At 39.4% G+C, this 26,888-nt stretch overlaps 1 protein-coding gene across 1 annotated transcript; it reads right to left on the minus strand.

Annotated features, from left to right (window-relative positions):
- Nucleotides 1-247: 247 nt before the first annotated feature.
- Nucleotides 248-26,216, minus strand: FAM117B (family with sequence similarity 117 member B). The gene is made up of 8 exons (XM_051622847.1): nucleotides 25,661-26,216; nucleotides 17,839-17,990; nucleotides 11,768-11,860; nucleotides 11,166-11,279; nucleotides 5,042-5,185; nucleotides 4,244-4,469; nucleotides 3,363-3,483; nucleotides 248-1,149 (listed from the first exon to the last, which is right to left on the minus strand). Exons 1-8 carry the CDS (start codon nucleotides 26,214-26,216, stop codon nucleotides 831-833), a joined length of 1,725 nt encoding a protein of 574 aa, XP_051478807.1. The 3' UTR covers nucleotides 248-830.
- Between the last annotated feature and the right edge of the window lie 672 nt (nucleotides 26,217-26,888).

A 26,888-nucleotide genomic window follows, 5' to 3' on the forward strand; every position in this document is an offset into this window, starting at 1 on the left:
TTTAAAATGTAATTTTCCAGCTAATAAACCAAGACCAGTGGGAATTCTGTGATGGAGTTTTAAGAATGTGACTTACCTGAAGCACAAACTTCCCATATAAAAAAAAAATTACACTATACGCTAACACTGCTTTATGGACACTCTTCTGTTTTAAAAGCTTCAAACACGTTAACTTCTCATTTTGTTTAGGGCTGAGGCTGTTCACCAAGGTCATGTATTTAGAGACAACTGAAATACTTCAGCAATCCTTTGGTCCCAGCAGCTGTAAAACAGCCAAGTAAAAAAGAATCTTCCCTACGAAAAAAAAAAAAAGGCAGGAGGAGGATCATCACCAGGAAAGTGTCTTCTAAACATCATCTGCTACACACCAGAAAAGGCAAATTTTTGTTACAAAACACATTTTCATACAAAAGACATCTTGCAAAACCATCTGATTGCCCCTCCCTCTGCAGATTACAATGGTAAATGGGATCAGCTGGTTGGTCTTGACATTTTTAATGGGGAAAAAAGTCAAAGGACACACAGCATCACAACAACTGGTCCTTTAAATGGCAAAGTATTATGACAGTCTTTGTTTAAACCAGTGTTTAAAAAAGCAGGAGTGAAAGAGAACTGGAGTCTTTGTAAGCAGAAAGTGCAACGGAGTATCAGCTGCTGCATTCTCCTGAACTTTTCAATGCACTACCAAACTCTCAATTACATGAACAATTCATTGACAACAGTGTCATAAATTGTTAAAACAACACAAATAGTGTAATTAGAAAGGTCCAATCAACTGGTTCCAATTTTTTCCCAGTAGTTGCCCAGAAAAACATCAAGACAATCTAAATTTATCCTTCAGCTTCCTCAGTATGTCCCAACTGCTGGAGTATAGAGGTCTGTGGTATTACTGTACTTGTTCCACGAGAGATCCTGTCCTGATCTGTATTTGTAGACAAGGAAGCCATAGAAATGGGCTGTAACAAACCAGGCGTCATGCCAGAGGAGACAGTCAGGCTGTGTGTAGTGCCCTTAAGAGTGAGATCCTGTGTGGGAAGAAGTGGCTTGAGGATGCTGACAAGACAGAAAGCAGAGCCACTTTTAGGAATAAAATTCACCTTGTTCTTGTCAGGGCAGTAGAAGGCTGGAATTTCATGTAACGGCTTTGGCCTAGAAATAAGATACACACAAACGTTTTAAAATTACATTGAACAACAACATTCTGTCAATGGCAGGTGTGTATTGCAAGAACACATCACCAGAGACAAACTGCGATTTAAACTTGAACTATTTCAGCTACTCAGACACTCCCACCTCAGGGCAAAAAGCAAGACTGTTTACATATAACACAAGATAAACACCATGTTCTCAGTGCAGGCTGTCTCCAAACCCAAGGAAGACACTAATTACATGTTGCAGATCACAGATTCTGTCCATGAATTGGCATATCCAATATATGATAAAGTATTCTCAATGAAATTCTCCACAAACTTCCACAACCCAGCAAGTTCTGTCCCACACACAAACACTCTTCACACAGCAAGCCTTGTGAAGGAAAGCTGGCATAACATTGCATATTCTAAGAGCTGTTCATGATCATAGAGAGGCCCTCTTTTCTAGACTTTTGCCTCCTTTGCATGTTAACTTGAGAGTGGCTTGAATCTCTGTAAAAGATGAGCCTATCTTACTTAAAAACTCAACACACTAAAATGTAGAATGCCCAAAACAGCATTTGTTATCAAGTACCTATAATAACCCAGAAAAGAAGCATGGAACACATTTAGGTCCTGACTTACAGTTTTGCCATCTCGGCATATAGTTCAACCAACCCAGAGGCATGCTTTATAAAAGACAGACCTGGAAAGGAAATTGTGGATAGCACAGGCATGCCTTCTGTGTCTATCTCTAACCCTGCAACGTAACTTTACTAAGCTAGTCTGCTTTAAGAACTATGTGAATCTATTCCAAAGCCGCTCTTCCCTGCTGGAAAACAGCCAGCAGAAACTTATACTCAGTTTTTCTTGTAGCACTGTCCTTCAGCCTATAACCTCCCCTTCTCTTCCATGTGTTTCTAAGACAGCCATATGTACCTCTGTTTTCATTTTACTAGACCATGCAAGCCAATCTTTCAGTCTGCTCTTGTAGGAGATACCCTACTCTCAAAACTACTTTGGTTCATGAAGTAAGGTACATTTCCATGTTAGCTGATTTTTCGTGTCCTGAAAACTCAGCCCCATTGACAGGTTGTTTTGGTTTGGTTTTTTTTTTTCACAAATGAAAAACTTGTAAACTTCAAATAAAATAATGTTAATCCAAGGTTGAGCTTTAACTAGCTACACTCATGTATTCCATGTATGTGTATCTCCATATCAGATATGAGAAAGATTTTTGCAAGAAACTTCAGTGTCTAACGACTGCCAAAGCTAGGTAAAAACTTCTGTAGAAGCCCATTTCACTCTACAGCAGAACAGTCCTACAGCTCTGTAGCAAGGACATTAAAAAAAATGCAATGCAAGTCAGATCACAATAGAGTATGTTCTTGGAGCAAGTGAAGACTATCTAATCTGTGGGCAACAGAGTTTACACACACTAAAATAGGAGACAGGTAACTTAAGGTACAGAAACCCTTTCCACGTTGCCATGCAGAGGCCATAGAGACCTCTCAAAATCCATTTGCAGACATCAGAGATGGAAAATACACAAGGCTGCTGTAATATTTTTTTTTTAGTTCCTGCTTATATTAGATGGCATTGCTGAGATATCATAGGCCATAAGAGAATTACAAACAAATTATATTCCTTGTGTGATGAAATGAAATTTTTAACTATAGGTGAAAATTCTTGCATCCAAATGATGCAAGGGTACAAAAACACCACCAAAAATAAAAACCTCAGAATATTCCCAAATGCCCAAAGCTGGCTTTTTCAGAATAACTGATGCATCAAATACTCAGCATCAAATTCACTCCTGTCGCTAAAATTTTCTCAACTACATAGACATAGCTGGAAAAAAATATTGTGTTCAGAGTCTAGCTTACTGGATATACCCGTCAAGATGTACACCTGCTTTACAGCTTCTTAGCATATCTCTCTGTACCTGATCATTTGATTTCCTCCCCTGCTATCTGCCAGGTAAGAGAAACCTCTCTAGTTACACTGACTTAAAGAAAAAAAAATATCTCAAGGATTTTTATTTTAATACAAAATTCCAGCCATAAAGTACATGTATATATAAGAGTATAACGTCACACAAAACAGAGAACAGGCTGTTACTATGGTTTTATAACTGGACTAATAATTTTGATCTGACACAAAAGAATCAATAAACCAGTGGGTAACTCTGAATGTCAAATGTAATTTCTTATGTAGTAAAGATCAACTTACAAGCTTTCTTCAAAGACTTTCACCTTTTCACAGCCCTCTGGAGGTTCACGCTTAAACATGTAGCTGTTGTTGGGTTTTGGTGAGGTAGCATATTTTGGCAAGGGAGAATTATTCCCATTCTCTGCAGGAACAAAGTGTCTCATGAAAAACAATAAATATATTTAAATGCCCCCCCCAAACTGAAACTCTCTTGATTATCAATGTTATAAAAGTAAGAAACATTTTTGTTCCCCTCCAAGTCTTTGCAAATAAGCTTATCTCAATCACTTTCCTACTTTCTATTTCTCCTTGTGTAATTTTCAGGTTTCTCTGCAATCTCTGTTAATTCCTGGACATTTTCAATTTGTCACTGCAAACCTGAATCTATGGTCCTGTGCTGTCATCACCTAGCCTAAAGAAACTGGCAGAAGCCATAATCCTCAAAAACAGAACAGTTTTATGTTTAATTATGAAATTCACCTAGTGTATAAGATTTCTGAAAACAAACACCACAAAAAACCCCAAAGAAACAAACAAAAAACCCACACCACAACCAACCCAAGCAGCTAAACTTTCATGGGTACACGTATGAAATGCTAGGTGGTTACACTGTATGCTACTGCTTCTCCAACTTGCTTAAACTGCTTGAGGAATATATTATTTAAAAACAAAAACTTGTTTCGGAAGCACATTCCTCAGTCACATCTATCCAGCTTCCATTACAAAACACTAGATATGTGCATACACACAGTATTCAGAGCAATTTGAAAGAAACAGATTACTTTAAAAAAAACTTCCTACCATTTCTCAATGGATATGGGAAACAAAACCCCTTTTACTACATGTTCACACAGCAACGAGTTCAAGTTTAGCAGTATTGAACTTTTAAAGTAACACAGTACCTTTATCTCTGGAATCAGCAAGAAGATCATCTGTAGAACATGGACTTTCTTCATTGCCTTCGTTACAAATTGTAAGAAATGAGTTTGGAGATACTGACTGCGAGCGACTGCTGTTGTTACTACCCCTGTCTGCTCCACCAGGCGTTTGCGTATCAATGCTGCGAGTACTACTACTACGCTGAACCAATGGAGGTGGTGCACGGTGCCCATCTGGAATATCTTGAGGCTGTTAGAAAAAAAAGTGTTGGATGGCTGCTCTTATCTAGTTAGCTATTTCTTTAAACACACATTGCAAAGATCCCCTTGAGATTTCTTTTCTCAAGGCTGAACAGCCTTTTCTCATATGAAAAATGTTCCAGTCCCTTAATCATTGTTGTGGCCTGTATTTCGGATACTTTATTTCTAAGTTTACCGCTAAAAATACCTAAAACAAAAAAAATTAAAATGGGCAAGTTATACTTCAAATGGGATGCAGACAGGGCAACATGGGCAAAAAGAAAAAGTTACTACAAAAACTTTCAAAACAGACCTTTTGCCTCTTCCCCTGTTTTACTAAGATTTCTTATTTTATTGGAAAACTAATTACATCACAGTAGCCATACATAAACTGCTCAGATTCAAACTTTAACTCTTTCCTTCATTTTGCCTTTCAAGAGACTTTTCAACTAGCTTTATTAAAGAAAGCAAAATTAATTTAAGACAGATTTAATTTAAAAACTGTAAAATAAAGCTTGACTTAAAAACCTCAGAGCAAAACCACAATAATTATAGAAAGCAATCATGGTGGCAGATACATACAACAAGTTCTTCCTCTTTGTCTCCAGTCTCCTTAATTATTATCTCAATCTCCTGATTGAGTCCTTCTACACTGTTTCGGAATCGTGATCCTGTTGATTTGGTAATAGGTATCACAGGAACAAGAGCACTCTTTGGGATGGGAGCCTGGAGAACCACAGACAATGAGAAAGCAATGTAGATTTACTTACTAAGCAGTTACTATTTCTACTTAAAAGTGAACCTTTAAACAGAACACATCTATATTTCAGTATCAACAAATTTACATGAAACTATAGTGATTGTGTAAAATGGATACCTTAAATGAAGATACAGACATCCTGGATTTTGTTTCAAATTGCTGTCTAGCAGGAAAAGCTTTAAACAATTTAGTCTCAAAACTTCCCTTGACATGGTCTACCTCCAGCTCAACATTGCTTTACAAGTGAAAATGTTACAGCAAACATTTTAATGTAAGCAATCTTGAAGCCTTTAAAATATATTCACGTTCCTTCTGAAATGAGCTGCTATACAACGATTTTTCTTCCTTCACTCTTGGATTTACCATTTGTAATTTCATTACATTTGCATTTTATTGGAAGTCTGCTGTCACCTACAGTAACAGGATACATGCAGATGGAAAATTATTACACAAATGCAAGAGCCTGCACTATGCTAGAAATTAAGACCAATGTAGGAATTGTATTAAGCCAAAATAAAAGGTTGACAAAACAACTTAGGAAGACTTCCACAGAAGAAATAAAATTCCAGACTCGAACATTAATATATATATTTACTTCATAATGGAGATTACCATTTTAAAAAGCCAGGGTTTCAAAGTAGGTATGAAAACCCTATTGTCAGAAAACATGGTACTGAGGTACTCCAGAGCCCCTTTTGATACACCACAACCTTGTTTTCCCCATTAGCATCCTCCTCCATTAAAAAATCAAGCTACCAGAACATTAGAAGATTCTGCCCTAAACTTCAACAGACTTTTGGTATGTAGGGCAAATTGAATGCTTCCTGCAAGCACTTAGTTCAACTCAAAAGACTAGCTTGACATTTAAAGCTTCAGTAGAATCCCTGTGTAAAATTCCTAGACTCTATGGCTTAGTGAGCGGTGACTGAGAATATCTCCTCTACTGACTGAAAGAAGGTAGGTAGCATTTCTCACCTTCAAAGCAGTTTGTGGCTTTTTTTTTCCCCTCTAAGTAACAAGACTATGCATAGACAGACTCCAAAATACTGAAATTTTGCATTTGAATTCTTAAAAACTACATAAAATTTGCTTGGCAGAAGAACTACCTTAGAAAAAATAACATAAACAAGAGAATTCTAACTGCAGATAATACTGCAGAGTTTCTAAGGCGGCAAAACTTATGAATTATATTGCTTTTGCTTCACCAAAACATTAGAAAAGCTAAAAAAAAAAAACAACAAAAAAGCCAAATGCTTGCACAAGGGCTACAACAGCTTCTGCTCAGGAAATGCTTGTGAGATTCTGTTTATGTCAACAAAACCCAAACATTCTCCTAATGGCCAAACTTGGAAATGCTTTCAAAAGTCATCCTCAAAAGATGATGAAAAAGAGAAAACAGAAACCACTGGAGAAAAGCACAAAAAAGCCTGAAAAATCAACCCTGTCTGTTCCAAACAAGGCCTTGGATCAACAATCCAGTAAACTAATACAAGCCAACATCTGGACATAATACAAGTACATCAGCACAAGCTTAGGCGCTAATAAAGACTGTTTATGCACCCAGTTATTAAATAGTACATTCTTAGAACAAACTGAACTTGTTAAAAAGTAGAAAGCAGAATGTTTATCTAAGACTTCAGCAGCCATTACCAAAACATGAGAATCCTCCATCTTTTAAACATTATTTCCTACCACAGCAATTAGAAAAGCACAAGTTGCTCCAATAGAGTTTCTTATCGTTCACTACAGCATGTTTTACTTCCAAGAGAAGTAACACTCTGTACATGACTGAGAATGACTTGTTAACCCAGAGTGTTGGAAGGTGGAAAGGGAAGGAGGTACTGTTACAGGGTTGGGACAACCAGCCTCAAAACAATAATATTGGAAATACTGTCTTCACAGAGGTCTGCATGAAGCTGGGCCCTGACATGCTCAAATAGGCTCCCAGTGTCTGACTACTCACCTGCCTATTTAGGAATGCAAAAAATGAAGGTCCCAAACACAGGATCATAAATGCAGTGCTCACGTAACACCACACTGTCAGAAAGTTAAGAGACCTGAAACTTACAGGGATGGAATAAGCTCACAAGATACAAATTAAGGATGATGACAAATTTAAATTTTTCAGAGGCATTTCAGAAAAGTTATCTAAGCTTTTCCAATTTTTCAAACAAGCAACAGAACTTTAATAGAATCCAAGGTCTTTTGATGCTTTCAGATATTAACATTAATACACCTCAAGGTTGAATGCATCGTGGTAAATCCACTCTATAATGAACTGTGCTTGCTACCTATGTAATGTAGTAACAGTGAAAAAAATGCAAAACTGCAAAACTGTATGTGGTTGGTCTCAATATTAGTGGATGCTTAGGATCAATCAACTGGTAAGACATTAAGGACACATGCTTCCCAGGAAAGTAAAAGGAGCAGGCTTGGTTCATAGAGTCAAGTAGTAGTACAATAACAACCACCAAGTGCACCGAGAAAAAAGATTATTCTGAAAGCCCTAATCCATTTATTCTTCCGTTTGGCTTCAGGTCTGGCCTCAATTCTAGTTTCTCCATTACATTAAAGCCGAGAGTAAAGGAAGAACCCACTGGTTTGACTCCTGTTTACAGATTTAGTAACATGCAATTGACTCAAAATCCAACATTCTTGGAAGCACCCCGAGATCATCTGAGGAGGCTATAAGCCTTCTACAAACTCATCTTCCTGTAAAAAGAGGCAGAATTGAACATTTCTGTCATCATGAAAAAATAAACTAAAAAAACATTCAATTGCTCTGGCAAAAAAAAAAGTAGTCAGCAGCAAGGACTTGATCAAGTTCCTCACCAGCTATTTCCTGATTCTGATCAGAGAGAGAAGAATAGCTAACAAATTATTCCATAGAGATTGTGTGGATTTCTTTCTTAAAAAAAAAAAAAGAATAAAAAAGTACAACTAAACAAACAATTGGAAGCGCTTAGGTAGCAAGAAACACTGTAAAAATTCTGTTAAATCTCAAGAACTGTGGCAAAGCTTAAGCGTTTACTAGTAGGAAAGAAAAGAGGAAATAAATACACTGGAATTGCTTCTTTTAATTTAAATTAGAAGAGTATGCCATTTCCAAGATGTTAAACAGTTTACCTGGTCTCTGTGAAGGGACTAACTAAGCAATTTCCTAACACATTTTCTCAGCCTTGTCAGGAATCCAACCCTGGATTCTTAGAAATCTTTGTATGACCCTCTAGAGTAAAAGAACTGCAAGTTTTCTTCAAGTTGGGAATGTAAAAAAAAAATTTCTAAATATTCTAATCACTAGCTGCAAGTGTTTCCACACAGTCCTTCCCACAACTCCTGAAGGAACTGAGCTGCTCCCAGAAATACTAGTATAGCAGCTCCCTGCAAAGGCATGAGAAAGCTTAGGAACTTTGCCCTTGATGCCCACAGTTACAGATTTTCACTCTGACTTAGAAAGCAGCCTTTAAATGCCATTAATTTAACCTTTCATTTACTCTTTTTGAAGTCATCTGTAACTTCCCCCTTCACAAGTAGCTGGACACAGCTGGCACAAAATTTACCAAGCAATACAATCATTTGCCTTGTAACACAATGCTGAAAAAACCTGCTTTGCCTCAGTTTATGTTTTATAGTCTGTTTCAAAAGCTTAAAAGCTAATTATCTGTTGTGCAATATTTTATTCACATACTCTAAAATTTGGCAAAACGTAAAAGACCTCCACACAAACAGCAAAATTTAATGAGCACGATAATAATTATGATGCAAAAACCACATACATAATTTGGAGTGGGGTATTTTTCATAGTAGTAGCATCACTGTTCATTTTCAAAACAAAAAACCACAAAGATTATATTAAAGTGATAATAACCTAGCATTCAAAAATCTACAGGTTTGTACAATTCCAAGCCAAACCTGTTAGACTGCATGTAATTCTCTGGAGTGCTGAAGGGCCTACAAGAGAAGTTCCTCAGTACACTTTGTTGTTGTTGTTGAAATGCCTCAATTGCCCACAAGTACAGAACAAATCTCCAAAACAGTAAACAAGACCTGCCTTTTTTTTTTTTTTTTTATTTAAATGTGTCTCACCAATTTTCATTAACTTTCTCAAAAACCCACAGAAAGGGACTGGGTCATATATATAATAATTATATATATAATTTTGGAATGTTCTGACTTAAACTACAGCCATCACTAAGATTAGCAGCATCTTACACTACATGCATACTGTAGTAAAGCAGATTAAAATGTAGACATACTAGACAGCCTGTTTCAAATTCAAACTGTTCTTCTGCTACTCGGAAACAGTTTCATTTCAAGATTTGAGGAGTCTGAAGAAGTAATTCCTAAATTATTATGTCAAAAAAGGTAATTCTAAAAAAGTTTAGTACAGTACTTATAATAATATAAAGTACTGAACTCAAGAGGCACTTATGTCCTGAAAATCCATTACTTGTAATTAGCTGAACTGTAACAAGGATAAGTTAGGGTCTGAGACAAAAGATGCCACCGCTTTTTATACAAAAGTAGGAGGTCAGAAGAATAGCGCAGGAGAAATTAAAAACACTGCTGTATTTTCTTATTTGCAGTCTTGAAGTATAACAGATTCACTCAGACACCTGACTTATATCTAAAAAAGAACCTGGCTGTTCAGAACTAGATGTATGGTTTTCCCCTCTATTTTTTATTTCATCCTTTATCAGAATGGGCAAGTACCTGTAGAGCAGGACACATGCTGATTATCCCAAGAGCTTTCCTCCCTGGCCTAAATTACTTCCAGAAGTATGGAATGACAAAAAGGAAACAGTTTTAATTAACTGGTATCCCAGTACAATATTTGTTATAAGAATGCTAACTGCATTTCAGGAGTAACTGGGAATATGATTAGATCAGCAGAGAAGCTTCAAAGCTCAAGTACTTTCTCAATTCACAGCACTGACTGTTCCACAGTTTCTTTCAACTACATTGTCTTGCAAGGCAGTTGTGAGGGATTTGTTCTTTTTGTAACTGTTACAATAATTGTGTATATATCGCAGATATAAATGTGATACATCAGGTAGGTGGGAAGTTTTCTTTTGAGAAAGTGACCAAACTTTCTTACTGGTTTTCTTAAAAATACTCAAGCAAAAGAGACTTGAAAAAGTATCTGTTTCTAAAAACCTGTAATTTTTTTTCCACCTGCTATGAACTAAGTTAGAAATATTACCTCTCTGTGAACCTGACTTCATTAGCAGTCTTGAGATACAACTAAAACTGCACACAGAAAACGTGGTGGTTTAACAATAATGATTTTTGAAGTGATTATCATTAAAAGTCACAAGGCACGATAAATTATGGAGGGGGGAATGGGGTGGGCGGGAATCTTACAATGGCTGAATGAAGCCATCAGGAGTGTAAACACTTTTAATAAGAGTATATAAAAATCCCATTGAAGAAGAGCCTTTTGTCAAGTAAACTCTCTAACTCAGTTCATAATAGGATTAGACAAGTGCTATTGCCAAGACATAAAATATGATAAGCAAAAACTAGAATTTTATTTTACTGTATCATTTTACCACCCATTTGCTCCATGTCATATTCTACACACAAATTCGTAACTGTTACAACAATGAATGATGAAAAAGATAAATCTATGGTTCTAGATTAAACGTATCCATCATCCTTTTGTAGAGTCTGTGGAATGCACTTTGACAGATAGAAGGATCTATCCATCTGAAATTATGTGAAATTGGGAGTTCAAAGCCAACTCAGTCAAGTAACAAAAAGATCCGGGACATCATACACTAGAGGAAGTCGAAGGAAACATCTACTTCATAGAATTCACCTATAGGTACAATATGTTTAGCACTATGTGGTATTTTTAAGTTGCGTTTAAAGCAAATCACAACCTTTAAAGGATCTTAAAATAGTATTAGCTACCCAACCTGTCCAAAAAGCACACAGCCTTACCTGACTGTGGTTAATGGCTGCATGGTTACCATGAAACGGAGACTGTCTTTCTTTATCGCGATGATGCCTGCTGCTGTGTTTGCTTCTCTGCAATTGCTGACGCAATTTTGCAATCTAATAAGGGAAAAAGTCACATCAGATTTCCACAGATACATTCAGGTACACACAGTTTAATCAATTTTATTCCACCACTCCGTTAAAATTCTTTACTACCAAAACGTTCATAATTATTGCCAGCACTAAATTAGACTCAAGTTCTTGCAAACTCAACACATTAGCTAGCAGTTTAGCCCAAAAGATACCTCTGGAGGTTTAATGAAATAATGTGATAAACCTAAACTTGGAAAGTAGTCTGTTCATGGCTCTATTTCCTCCTTTGATGAAGAATATGACTTTCTTTCCCACACATTCAGGTTATAAATTTTAATAGTTCTGCATTATTCTATGAAATCAATATGAAATTAACAGCCATTTCTTGTATTTTTACCGAACCCATGATAAAGCAGTACAATATTTATGCCTTCCAGAAAACATACTGTAACAGTGCATACCAGTAAAAAAAAATCTAATCCAAAGGTATCTCAAATAATAGAATTTCTGACCTCCTTGAGTTGATCATTACTGCCCCATGATGCTGAACGTTTGTGTGAGCTCCTCTTCTTTTCTAAATACTCTTCAGCCCAGGCACTTTCAGTCTGAAGCAAGATGATCACAGAATTAAAAGAAAGCTAACTGCTACTTTCTGGCAGAATATTTTGAGATAAATTAGAAGACAGAAAAGCGTTAAGATTTGCTAGGTTGAGAACTGTAAGTGAAAGTAGTCACTAACTAGAACCATGTCTGACAAGTAAAGTATGAAAAATTGGGAGTGGAACTACGTAATTAAAAAGAAAACAAACAACACAGAAAACCTGCAACTTTCAGACCTACTCTAATACAGGAATGTGCTAGCTTTCCCTCCAAATTATTAAGCATAAGGCAGTATTAACAGCCAGATGCACCACAAGCTGTAACAGAGCTCTGCAGAACCCATATGACAGTGCTGAATTTGGGGAGATGATACATTTTATTTCCTTCACAGAAGCCTACCTTGTTATTTCTGACACATAAGCAAGAGTAGCTTGGTGTAAACATTGTAAAAGCCCGCACCAGTACAGCTTCAAAATCATGTTCGTGTTCAGAAGAATGAGAAAAAGGAAGGCAAGGCATACAAGCAGGACTATATCTATTGCAAAGCAGGGGATTATTTTATTAATGTCTCAAAGGGCTTCAGGTTCAGTTATCTCAGGCCAAGTAGAAAGCAACATAGGTAATACTAAGCCAGTTTCACCAAAGCAACCACGTCATTAATACTTAATATAGAAACTTGCAAACATACTGCGGTGAAAAAGTTCTGAGAAATTCAAAGTATCATTAAGGCAAACCATATTTATTTAAGGTAGCAAAACGGAAAGGCAAGCCTGTGATAATACTGGATGCTTTATGACAGTTTGCACTCCTACTTAACACTGTCCAGATGACCTTCAAAAGCAGTGAACTGTAAAGGCTCTAAGAAGAGGGATAGTACATCTATCAGGAATCTCCATGCAGTCACAAGAAACATACCTAAGAAAGCAAGGAGAAGGATTTCTGGAAGTAGCTTACATACTGAAAGCGACAGTAAATTCCTTTGAATTCACTGTTGCCATAGTGCAGCTCTTAGCACACAGCAGTGCTCTAGCCTTAGAAGTCACTGATAGCTCACCTTCTCCTACAGACAGGAACTTAGATTGCCTCAAAGCCTTCACCTGTCCAGTGTGCAAAAGATGTTACTACATTTGAGAAACAGCTTGCAAGACACAAGCTGACCTTTCTTATCCCATCTGTATCAGAGCACAGAAACTCACAAGGCCTTCAATGACATGGTATTTTTTAATCCCCATTTTGCAGGGAAAATAGAGGTGTAATTCCAAACATACAGGTTGCAATTCCCATCACTTAGAGGTAAAAGTTTCATATAAATGAAACCTTCACTATGAGTATTTTTTAATCTTCTTCATTTGAAATAAAAAAAATAACTAGGATAAATCTGAATAATAATAATAATGCAGTAGCATTGCTTTGTAATTCTTATTTCATAGCAAAATTAGAATCCTTTAGAATTTATTTTTCATCTTACCTTCATCATAAAATAGTAATTGGTAGCCCCCATCCCCAAGTTCCCATTTTTTTATCAACTGCCAATCCAGAGTCTCACCCCATCCTCTACCTTCTTAGGCAATTTTAGACACAAATTCTAACTTCCCAACTCATCACAATCCTTACACCCGTCTACAGTATTCTAATTAACTCTAATTAACCTTTGCATTTAAACTATATTCAAGATTTTGACTCAAGAGTCAAGGCTTATTTCATTAAATAATATCTGACTCGTTTTAAAGGTTAAGGATTGCTTTGATACTCATTCTCAAAACAGTCAGAAATCTTTTTAGAGCAAGAGTAAGAAAGACATTGAATTATAAGAAGCCTTTACCTCAAGACAAAAGTGTAAGATTATTTTAGCAAGTCTCCTGACTTTTTCCCCACATTTTGTTTATAATAGTTATTTTCAAGAAACACAGACTCAATAAACAACAGACAATGAGGGACTACTATTTCTCTAGGTTACTGAGGTACTACTACTTGCTTATTAGTTGCTACCATTCATAAAATCCTTTTGCCTGTTCTAGAATTACAAAAATAAATTAGTTTAAGGTTAAATCTATCTCTGTTAGTAGAACACTTAAGATAAAGTCTAAGAGGCAAAAACTTGGTAGTTGAAATTATTTTTTCTTTAAAAATTAAAAAATACAAAATAACTGTTGCGTTTTTCTTGAATTTTGACATAGCTGTACTTCAAGCAAACACAGCCAAAGCCAAACAGGTTTCATTCCAAGCAAAGAAGACACAAGATTACAAACGGCAGCACTTAAAACATGTATCTGCATGAATGAATTCTAGCCAGACCATAGGACAGCTCAGTAACACACTCATCATCCAACAAACATTCTGCATGTATATAACTCACTCTGGTTTTATAGACAGATTTCATCAAAATAATCAGTTGAAGCACAAGTCTGATACATAGCCAGTCTCTGTGTAACCTGGGATCTCTCCACAGCTATGACATATGGACATCTCTAGAAAGATCTGAAAGCCAAAGTGTGTCACTAACTGCTGTCTCTTTCCAGTCTGGTTCCTGAACAATTCTACTCCCTCTGCCATAAACCTGCAGAATCAAGATACACTGCTTACGCAACTTGAAAGTCTTTTGTATCTCAGTAGGCTCAATTCCTGTTCCCTAAACTTTTGAAATCTGAATGCAACCATTCCACCTCAGACTTTCTAAAATTTGAAATTACACACTGGAGCCAGAATATCTTGTAAGTGAAACTTAATCCAAATACCTTGTCTTTAGAAACAATAAATGATACAAATGGCGAGCCTATAATCTCTTGGGAAAAGAACTATTGTAAATCACATTTTAAAACTTGTTCCTAGCTTAAGAGGTTGCTCTCAAGCACACCAGAAAGATTAAAAGCAATGATGTCTCATAAGTGTCATATCAACATAAGCTTTAGATATATGGATGTATGTCTGTAGCCCAAAACTTTCTACTGGTTTGATAAATCTTAAATAAGGAAGTGCAAACAGATAATTCTATTTCCCTCAGCAATATATTAACATCAATCACCACGACCAACTTTACTCATTCTGCAGAAACATCTGATGCCCTCTACAGTCTTGCCATTAATCTCTGCAAATGTTTCCCCTTATACATGAAAGCCCCACTACCACAGCACCTAGATGTATCAGAAATGGAAGAAAAAGACAAAATAAAAATATAAACCAAAAAGGCTGGCATCTAATCTAGCTAGAAAGTTCACAGATTATAATAGCCCAACCATGACTCAGATTAAACTGCAACTAAGCTGAAGGAGATCAACTGAATATAGCAAATACTTTGGTAGCAATAAAGAAATGTAATTATTTTGAAAAAAAGTATTATTCTAAGAAATTAAATATGAAAATAAATAGCTACGGCACCCCCATTGGCTTAGTTCTGTCCTCTAATAGCTAAACATGAACAGCAACTCCTTGTCTATCTTACACTCACAGAATTGCTGGAGTTGGAAGTGACCTCTAGAGATCATCTAGTCCAACTCTCCCACTGAAGTAGAGCACTTTACACAGGACTGCATCCAGGCAGGCTTTGAATATCTCCAGAGATGGAGACTCCACAACCTCCCTGGGCAGTCTGTTCCAGTGCTCCATCACCTCACTGTGAATAATTTTTTCCTCGTATTTAAATGGAACTTCCTATGTTCCAACTTGTACCCATTGCCCCTCATTCTGACACTGGGAACTACTGAGAAGAGCCTGTGTGCATCTTCCTTGCATCCACCCCTTAGATACTTGTATACATTGATAAGGTCTCCCCTCAGCCTTCTCATCTCCAGGCTAAAGAGTCCCAGCTCTTTCAGCCTTTCCTCCTAAGAGAGATGCTCCAATCTCCCTATCATCTTTGCCACCCTCCTCTCGACTCTCTCCAGTAGTTCCCTGTCTCTCTTGAACGGTGCAGCCCAGAACTGGATGCCGTATTCCAGCTGTGGCCTCACAAGGGCAGCGCAGAGAAGGAGAATACCTCCCTCAACCTACTGACCACAGTCTTTCTTACGCAACCTAGGATTCCACTGGCCTTCTTGGCAGCAAGGGCACACCGCTGGCTCATGGATAATTTACTGCCTATCAGGACTACCAGATCCTTCTCCAACAAACTGCTTTCCAGCAGATCTACGCCAAACCTATATTGGTGCTTGGTGTTCTTCCTCTCCAGATGCAGGACCCTACACTACTTGTCCTTGTTGAACCTCACGAGGTTCTTCTCTGCCCAACTCTCCAGCCTGTCCAGGTCACGCTGAATGGCAGCACAGCCCTCTGGAGTGTCAGCCACCCCTCCCAGTTTGGTATCACCAGCAAACTTGCTGAGTACACACTCTGTCCCCTCGTCCAGATCATTGATGAACATGTCAAACAAGACTGGACCAAGTACTGATCCCTGGGGGACACTGCTGGCTACAGGCCTCCAACTTGACCCTACTTCTCTGAGATCTGTCACACAGTCAGCTCTCAATCTACCTCATTGTCCACTCATCAAGCCCATTCTTCCCAAGTTTCCTAACGAGGATGTTTTGGGAGAGAGTATCAAAAGCCTTCCTGCAGTCAAGGTAGATGACATCCACTGCTCTCCCCTCATCTAGCCAGCCAGTAATGATGTCATAGAAGGCAATCAGGTTGGTCAAGCAGGATTTCTCTTTGGTGAATCCATGCTGACTTCTCCAATGACACTCTTCGCTTTCATATGTTTTGTGATGACGTCCAGAATTATTTTTTCTAACACCTTACCGAGGACAGAGGTGAGACTAACCAGCCTATAGTTCCCTGGGTCCTCCTTCTTGAAGACCAGAGTGACATTAGCCCTCCTCCTCTCGTTATGATTTGCTTACCTTTTTCACCCCATTTCTAACCATTTTTTCCAATTCACTTTCCTCCATAGAAAACTTGTTCCTCAGCTCTCCTTTCTTCACCAGTTTCTAATTTTCACTTTTTCCCCTACAAAACACCTTACTTCTCTACAGATGTGCCTCAAATTGTGGTCCTTTCTGCAAAATGTTGTGCATCCTAAGAAGATGATACTGTAGCAATGCTGCAGACATGACCTGCTCAACATCCTGCACATCTGAGTAGACAGCACACCAAAATCTAGGTAGCCACATTTTTGTTATTTTTACCAAACCTAAGGCAGGCTCAGACTCAAGTAGGTTCCACATGCTGTCTGTTTCTTTTCCACCTGCATTTTATTTATGGACTCAGAAATTGGTGGGGGCTTACTGTTGAAACCGTGCTCCGGGGCTTTAAAATCTGAAGTTTGACTCTTTCTTTCACTCTACACGCTACAGTAATCCACTGTCTGACTGCATCCACAGAAGGAGAAATTAAACACTACGATACTTTATGGAAAAATCAATCTTGAATCTGTTCTGCACACAGCAGGATTCATGTAACAACAGCTCACTTTAATGGGAATGTTAAAACAACTGTCAAGATAAGTGTTCACTCTTGTAAGGCTGGTTTCATTCAATTGTTAGTTCTGTCTTTACAGAAGACATAGGACCAAACCTTTAGAACCTTTGAAATTTTTTCAAGTTTTTGAAGTTTATTGGCAAATAACGTACTTCAATACTTTCCAGCTGAGCTAAATTTGAACATTATTCATGATTCAATGAGGCAGTTCTTCAATGCGTGTAATTCTGTACTTGGTGAATAGATCCCAGATGAACATTAAAGGCCTTTTACAATCACAGGATGAACAGCCTATCATAGAAAAGGCTACATTAACTTTTATACAGGCACTACAGAAGCTTTTTTATTCAGTTTTAAGACAGACATCTAAGGAGTCACTAAGTTCTCATGTATAAATCTAAACTAAGTATTACTTAATACCAGTGCAATCTAGTGTCATTTTCAGGACATAATTTGAAAGGTAATAGGAACTTGCAAGCAAGCAAACTAATGAGAATGTTCTTCAGGAAAAACCTTACATTTAAATCATGTCTTCACATTTAAATCCTTCAAAGACCAAAATCTATCATACCTGTGTGGCTTTGTCTCTCATACATGGAGCAGCTTGTCCATGATTATCACGAGGCCATTGTCCAGCAAGGTATGGAGCAGCAAGCGTATCCAATGAGGAAGTCCGGCGAACAATACTGGAAGGGCTTGATGAAGGTGGTCTTGACTTGTCAGCTAGAAAAAAAACAAAACAAAAACAATTGATTAGAAAGAAAGCAAGACAGAGATCTTAACTATTTTAATTACCTACAAGAAATCATATCAAATCGGAACTACTATGTTATTAAGTATACAACAAGATGCTTTTAATAAAAGAATTAAGTTTGCTTTTCCAGACTCTACTCTGGCTTAGTAGGCACTGAAAGGTGTTTTTTAAGTTTCCTTAATAACATCCGTATGTCTCAAACATTGTATTAGTACTCACACCACCATTTAGTCCCTCAAAGATAACAGTCCTCGATTCTTAAATGATGAAGGTTTGAAATAAACAAACATAGCTAAGTTTCCTTGTAGATAAAGGCTAACAAAGAAAATCTGTGCTTAAGTTTTTCAATTTAATGCCAAGTTTATAGTTCATTCTATTAACCTTTTACCCTTCACCTACTTTAAGGGACGCTGTAAACTGACAAGTTTTATTAACCACCCAGTATATATGGCAGACGCATAGTTATGTTTAACCCTTAGATTCAGAAGTCAACTTTTATAAGGTAATTATTAACTTTTACAATATATTTAACATATCTCCTCCCTTTACATCGTACTTGGTAACTACATTCATATTTACCTGACACTACACCTTCTGCGACATCTCATTTTTAGTCTCTACATGGATATAATTTTTCAGAACAATTAGATATTAACAGGAACCCTTACTGAAAAAGGTTAAATATAACAAGCACACAAGGTAACATGAGAAGGAAGAATACAGTTAAAAACAAAAATTTGCATCTGTCCTGTCAATGATATCTTAAAGTGGCAGTAAAAGACTATGCTGCCAGCTAGGAAGTGTAAACATGGTAAAGATACGCTCCTCAAAGTAGTAAGTGAGGTTTCCTACAACAACTGGCAAGCAGAAAAGACCCAGAGTTTAGATACACATATATGCTCACACATCATACATTACTAACTATTCCTGATGTAAAACACAAATCCAGAGATCACAATGATCTAAATTTACTATCAACTAATCTACTCTCCACAAAAGTACACCTGAAAGAACTGTGTATTCATCTTGTCTATAGTGAACACAAAGGCCTAAACCAGAAGAACACAGCAAACAAGGTACAGAGATCAGATGGAAGCTTTACAAGAGCACTGGAAAAATTCAGTCATATGTTCTTCCTGACCATGCTTTAGGATGAATCCTTCAATAAAAGTACAAATAACACAGCAATTTGTATTAGAATTAAAATAAAGTCATTTATGGGCAAAAGCAGTTGTGCCCAGTTAGTGTCTGACTGCTAGTCAGAAAACAAAAACACTGCCATCACAAGTCCAGAACTCAATTTCTAAGCCATTTCAATAATAATAAAACCTGGTAGGTATAGATTTCAATAATGCAGACAATATCTTAGTCTCACAAACAACAGTCTGTCAAACATAAGACTAGTGACATTCTATATTATATATCCTAATGCAAATTCTGAATTAGAAATGTATACATTAGAAGTGTAGAAATTATTTCAATCCAACTGTAAGAAAATAATGATTAGCACTGTGATCAGCCACATGCACACAAAGCAATTCAGGAACCCCTTCTGATTTATTATTTCTACTAGTACCAACAACAATAAAATTTTACTACTGAGCTCACAGCAGATCTGCTCTCAGGCAGAAGGAGCAAAGCTCAGTTTTGGAGTTAAAATGCACTTAATACCCCGGCACCAAAGAAGTTATCCGACTACTACTACCATCATACAGCACACTGAAGGGTCTGTTTGCATAAGAAGATTTCAAAATTATTCCTTTTGTCTGTACCACAGGATAACGTGGCATGGTAACGTAATGTGTTGTTCCATAGAAATTACATTTGCTTTCAAAGTTATATCAAATACATTATTTGTCTCAGAAATACCTGTCATTCTCTCCCCATTTATTTTTCTTTGAATTATTACTCTTCCTCTTCAGGAAGCTTCTCTCTTTTTAACAAAGGGAAACAGAAAAAATAAATAAATCAGGACGTGTATGGAGTCAGCCACATCATCTGAAAAGCCACTGAAGCAGATAGCTTCAAAACAAACATCTGAAACTATTACCTCTCCCCTCCCTCCAACAGCAACAACAAAAAACACAAAACAAAAATAATATTTTCCTGGGCAAAAAAGAATGAATGAAAACTGGAGAGTCTGTTCAAGGGAAACTGCTCATCTCAAGGCACAAAGGCTATAAGCACTCTTTTCCTCTAATATAAAAATTGCTCCAAGGAATTCTGTTTTCAAATTACTTTTCTTTGGATGGGGCAAGGATGTTTGCATGCGTTTCTACTTACTTTTCCACCTTCACAACCTATCTTAATACAAACTGTCAATCTACTCCAAAACTCCTCTTACTGTTTCAAAACATTTCAGTGGGAATACAGACAATGTCTTCAACTGCACTCTCCTCTGCAATACTTGAAGCAAGTGTTCAGCTGCTATTTTTCCTTGATGTGACCTACATAACAAGAGATATGCCTCCATAGAGATAACAGTTACAACAGCTGTGGGTGATGAAAAACAATGGAGCTGTTTCATCAAATAGATGCTTCCTAAATATTAGACCTGTTTTAATTGGCTTGATGATCTCTTTAAACTAATATTTGTGATAAGTATCAACCCTCCTATCCATCCACTACTACTCTAAATCTATTTAGAAACAAAATCTTTCTGCAATCTGGCTTTGAACAAAGCAAAACAAAACATAACAACAAAGTCCATAATCTGGGAAAACAACGAGCAACTTAACACATCTTCACAAGTCTTTGAGTACAACCAACTGAAGTTGCTACAGGTAAACTAGTATCATACACGAGTACTGTAATTGCAAAGTCAGGGACTGCAGAAAGCAAGTTAGGCTAAGGCAGCATAACCACATGACTGAAGTACAATATTGAGCAAATATAGTTGCTTACCAATAACTAACTGAAAGGTAGGAAAGAGAGCACTGACTGGGGTCGTGGCGAGTGTCTTAATATACAAGTCCTACAACTGACAAAATTGTGGGAACAACACATAGCTTTCAACTGGATACCCCATGGGGGAAAATAGTTTTACGTAAATTACAAGAAGGGGGGGGAAAAAAAGGGAGGTCTTATGCATAAGGCAGGCCTAAGAGACAAAACACTGAAAATTCATCTTTCCATTTCTTCCAAAGTCCAGCACTGTTATCAGAACTGCAAAATAAGGATTACTCCTGCAGTGTAACTTGAAGACTCATCTTACAGTCCTGTTGATATCTTTCTACATATTTGAAATTAAAGCTTTGAGAAAGGAAAATAAAACTCCAAAGAAACATCTTCTAACCAGCACCACAAGAAAACAAAACTAGCAAGCAGAAGAGCAAGCCACTGGAAAAGCACATGACACAATTAACTGCACAAAATTATCTGATAGAGTTCTAAGTGAAGCTTTTTATTTAGGCAAGATGAAAGAGAGACACTCAAGCAGCTTCTCTGGCACCTAGGCATAAAGTTGTCCTTTTTTGTTCTTTTCTGGTCAGCCTTTTCCTCAGAAAGGGAATTAATGGGATCTCTGCCATGCAGAGCTGTCTTTTCCAAAAAACTCATACAAGCACAATGGATCTCAAGGGCTTCATCTTTTTATGTTCCGTTGAAATTATTCAAGAAGCTCAGACAATATTAAGACAGACACACAGCACAACTGTGTGTATAGTCCCTTTGGGAAGCCAATCTTGACTATTACCATCACATAAATGTTAGAGAACTACTCACACCTTTGCATCTAGTAATTCAAAATTACCCCTTGCTAGAAGAATGACTGAATAATGTTGTTTTACAAAAACAAACCCCAGAAAGCCCAAGATCTTCAGGTTACTTAATTCTAGTGAATAAGAACATTTTTAATCCAAATAAAGTCCCCCCACAGTATTGGCCATAAGAAACCTAAAGTACAATGCTGCAAAAATTAATTCATTTTCTTTACACCTACCATTTGCTAAATAGCTTAGGTAAGCAAAGCAGGCATGCAATGGTACACAAAGCCTTCTGTTCTCCCTTATCATACAGTAATATCTTTTATAACTATTGCCAAACCTTGGTAATTAACATTGACAGGTCTGCAGCTATTATTGTGTCACTCACCAAATTCTTAACATAAAATTCACAATAAAATTTAATAGCATAACGGAGCTCCATTCACTCTCCCTACCCCAAGGAAATGTTCACATAGAATGGCCAGGGTTGGAAGGGACCTTAAAGATCATCTAGTTCCAACTAGCCTGCATGGGCAAGGATATTTCCCTCTAGATTAGGTTGCTCAAAGCCCCATCCAACCTAGCCTTGAACACCTCCAGGGATGGAGCTTCCACAACTTCCCTGGGCAATCTGTTCCAATGTTTCACCACCCTCACAGTAAAAAATTTCCTCCTAATATCTAACCTAAATCTCCCCTCTTCCAGTTTTGATTCACTACCCCTTGTCCTCTCACTACAAGCCCTTGAAAAAAAAGTCTCTCTCCAACTTTCCTGTAGGTCCCTTTTTGGTACTGGAAGGCCTCTATGAGGTCTCCCCAGAGCCTTCTCTTCTCCAGGCTGAAGAACCCCAGCTCTCTCAGCCTGTCCTCATAGGAGAGGTGCTCTAGCCCTTGGATCATCTTCATGGTCCTTCTCAGGACTTTCTCCAAGAGTTCCATGTCCTTCTTATGTGAGGGGCTCCAGAGCTGCATGTGGTATTCCAGGTGGGGTCTCGACCTTCTTGTTGCATAGCCTGCTGCATTATAACATTTTTAGAGTTGATCATGTAAAGAGGCATATGTGAACACTGAACCAAAACTGGAGACTGCAGGACTATTCTCACAGTGTAGATATGAGACCACACCAGTGATGAGAAGGACATTGAACATTAATATGCAAATAAGAGATGGAGTCTGTGAAATACGTTTTAAGAGACTGCAGGGAGGAAAAGCAAAAGATGAAAACTAGGCAGTAGGAAGATCTGGGCTCTTAGTCATACTTAGGAGTGAAATGGCAAGAAAAGCACAGAAATTTAGAAATGGTGCCACAGCATCTTCAGTTTGTAATTATTCCATCATCAACAGAAAATGAAATATTTCCAATATATGGTTTCAATTCATTTCAGAAAACAAGAAAAAAAACAAACAACACAACACCAAAAAAAAACCCCACCAAAACACAAACACCCCACCCCAAAAATATCCCACCACCCAAAAACCCAAAAGAAGCTATTAAGTCACATTTCTAAATTACAAGGTGGGGTCCTCAGGCATCAAGCAGGTTGGGGAAACTGTGTTCAAAACTACCAAAAAGACAATCTGAAAAACATGAAGTTGAGACTAAAGTACACAACTTAAAGAACCAGTATCAAAGTTTAAAAAATCATAATTTGCCTAATCTCAAGGTTCATTTTAATGTAAAAAAAAAAAAACCCATGGCTGCAGCTGTAGTAATGAACAAAAGCCATCATTAACTGAAAACAAGAAACTGGAAAACTCAAGTTATTCTGCAGTAGATTCTGACAGACACCCTGAAGTGGCCTGCATGGCTGCACAACCATAGCCTCATCAGCACCAAAAAAAAAAAAAAAAAAAAAAGAGTCCACTTTGATGTTCTCATCTACCACTAAGTTTTATCATCTACATGAAGAAAAAACTGAAGTTAGTTCAGTGTCTGCCAAGCAGTGAGCTACACAATACAAGTGTTAAGCAATATTGAACAGGTTTAATTTGCATTTTGGTCCAATAAATGTGCTGCTCAGAAAGTCATGCACATGGAAACAATTAAATGGACAGTACTCTTGTTATCACGCATCTTGTAAAAAGAAATAGTGGAGTTACCTTAACATAGTACAGTGATCAAATTACTTGTTTCTTTCTGTATGCTAATTCTTCGATCCAGTAAAGAAGTTAGTATGATTTCAACAGGCTTCTACACAGTGATTTGAAGATGGTGCAATTTTTCCACCTTAAGTGGTTTGACACATGGCTTTACAAACAGTTGTTAAATCAGAATCTCAAGGTTAGCCATCCTGTTCCTCATTCTCCAAGCCAGAAGACTGCAGCTTGGGAAAGAATTTCTATAAAGTTCACAGGAAGATGGTAGGATTTTGTGATGTGTATAAAGTCTTTCAGATTATTGATTAGCAAGAACCTTAAATGAACAATACACACATACCTCTATTCAAAGCCTTAGAATATAAACTTACAATTCCCACACTACTCTTATCTGGAAGGCAGAAAAATCTAATGCAGAACCTAAATGTCTTTGTGGCACTGCTCTCTTACATTGCAGGCAAGCAGGCATATGTCAATCTTGAAGGGATGTGTCTGAATAAATACAAAATAATGAAACATTAAGTCACACAGACACTAGCTTAAGTATTGTAACAATTGATTGTCTAACTTGGCAGCATTGTTCCTCAAGAGCCAGGATAGAAAAAAAGAAAAAAATTCAACACCATACCTTGGTTATAATTATTATTTTAGAAAAGAGGGAGCAACAGTAGGAAAAGTAGAAGCGTTAAAGAGAATCACATTGGTCCTAGATTTCTGCATATTAGTTAACTTTATTGTCCAGATTATCACATGCAATTTCATTAGTAGCTCTTAAGTTTTCGTATCTCAGAAGTCAGATTTTTCCAGATTTGAGGACATTAACACAAAGCCTCACTTATGCACTGCTGAATAAACTTTTAGCTCAAGAAGAAAAAGGACTGACATATGTAAACCTCTATTATCCTCAACTAGATGCTACATATTGCTTAAATGTTGGAGTTCCCAGTACGTATGTTCTAATTATTAAAAAACACTGAAAAGTAGTTTGCTACAAAATGTAAGCCACTTCCACACTATTTTCTGTCTTTGCTGTAATGCAAGCTTATCATCACCCTCAAGTTCACATATCCTGCAGGATTCATGCTGAAAGCAACTACTAAGAGAGATACCAAATACTTTTTTCCTACATCTATATGCAATACCTACAGCGCTAGCTAGTTTCCTAATCAGAAGCTTGCGGACGCCGGACCAGAAACCACAAACAGTCTGGCACGAGGTGCACAGAAAGGAGAGAAGATGTGAAGGCTTCACAACCGCCCATAAACACCAAATTCACCTCAAGCTTGTACCTAAGTATCTTAAGTATTGTCTCCTACACCACTGACTCTGTCACCCAGAAACCTTTGGCAGTACTTGCAGAAGTGCTACAGGAGTGGCTAAAATTCCCCACATGGAATGCTTGGCTTTCTCTGCCCCTCCTCTATAAGCCAGGAAGAAGCAGAGCAGCAACAAAAGCAACAAGCCCTTCGACACACGACATGCTCCAAAAGTGCTGCCGTCAGACAGAGGAGGCTCAGCGCGGCCACAGCCTGGTCACAGCTCCTGTCCCTACCTCTCCCCTGGCACACTACGCGCTCGGAGAGTCACCGTCGAGCCCAGCCATCCCACCCCGCTAAGGCTCGGCCACGCCGAGCCGCCTGGACCAGCCGCCCGGTTAGTACGCTGGGCGCGGCCGCCGCGGGGGGCCGCGGACCCCCGTCCATCCCGTTCCCCTCAGGTAACGGGGACCGCGGCTCAGCCGCCCCACTCGTTCCCCTCAGGTAACGGCCGCACACACCCTGTCAGTCAGGGCCGGCCGGGCAGCAGGTGCGCGGCGAAGCAGATGCCGAGGGCGCTCACCTTTCCGGACGGGGGAGCTGGGGCTCTTCCTCTCCGGGGAGCTCCTGCCTTGCTCCGGAGACTGCCGCCGGTGCCGGACCTTGCCCGCCGCTGTCGCGCTGCCCTCTGGCAGCGGAGGCACCGGAGACGAGCAGGGCGAGGACCCGCAGCCCCGCTGCGGCGGGGGGGGAGGCGGCGGTAGGTGGTGTGGCCGAGGGGGGCTCCCTCGCGTCCCGCCGGCACGCGTGGGGCTGCCCCGCGAGGAGGCGGCGGCCGCTGAGGCGGCGGCGCTGCTTCCCCCTCCCCCCGGCGTCTGCGTGGCCATGGCGGGACCGCCGCGCCCGCTGCTGCCGGTGGGCGCAGCGCGCGGGAGACCCCCGCCCGGGGCGCCGCCGCTCCTCGTGGGGCTGCCATGTTGCTGCTGCTGCTGCTGCTGCTTGAGCTGGAAGGGCACCGTGGCCCGCATGGGCTGGAGGCGGCTGCCCGCTCCCGCTCCGCCACCCGCCGCGCCTCCGCCTCCCCCCAGGGAGGTGCCCGGGGTCGGGGAGCCGTTGCGCCTCACGCGCTGGTGGGACATGGCCCGTTGAGGCTCGCGGCAGACCGCTGGCGGCGAAGGAAGAGGCGCGAGCAGCTCCGCGCGCAGCGGGGAGGGAGGGGGCTCCGCGTCCCCGGCAGCGCGCACCAGCCGCGGGGCAGCGCGCGCGGCGCCCCAGCCGCCCTCCCTCATCAACAATAGTGCCCCGGCCGCCCCGCCCCGCGCTCGCCCATTGGCCGCCGCGCCGCTCGCCTCGCGCAGCTACGGCGCGCCCATTGGCTGCGGGGCGCGCCGCTGAGTGGCCGAACCGCAGCGCTGGAAGCCACGCGAGGCCTCCAGCCCCGGCCCCGCCTGCGCTGCCCGCGCCGTCCCGCCCCCCGCAGGGCACGTGTCGCGTCCCGCACCGCTTGTGTGTGCCCCGCAGGGCGCTCTGAGTGCGCCCTCGGAAAGGGCGAGGGCTCAGCAGCCGTTTATCCAATCGCTTTGCCACCCGCTGGGCGATCCGGGTGATGGCACCGGATAGGTGGGTAATATCCAGGCAGACTTGACCCCCTTTCCCCTTAATTGCTGGGTTTACTCTTTGCCGTTAGATTTGTAGCATCTTCACTGCCGTCTTTTTTAAATGCTCATTAACCACCAGCATCCTCTTAACCTGATTTGTGCATTCAGAGAGGGAATGCGTGCACAGAATTGGCCTCAATTCATGTGTTTGGA

This window comes from Apus apus, chromosome 6, assembly GCF_020740795.1.
Source record: "Apus apus isolate bApuApu2 chromosome 6, bApuApu2.pri.cur, whole genome shotgun sequence".
In the NCBI taxonomy this organism is placed as follows: Eukaryota; Metazoa; Chordata; class Aves; order Apodiformes; family Apodidae; genus Apus; species Apus apus.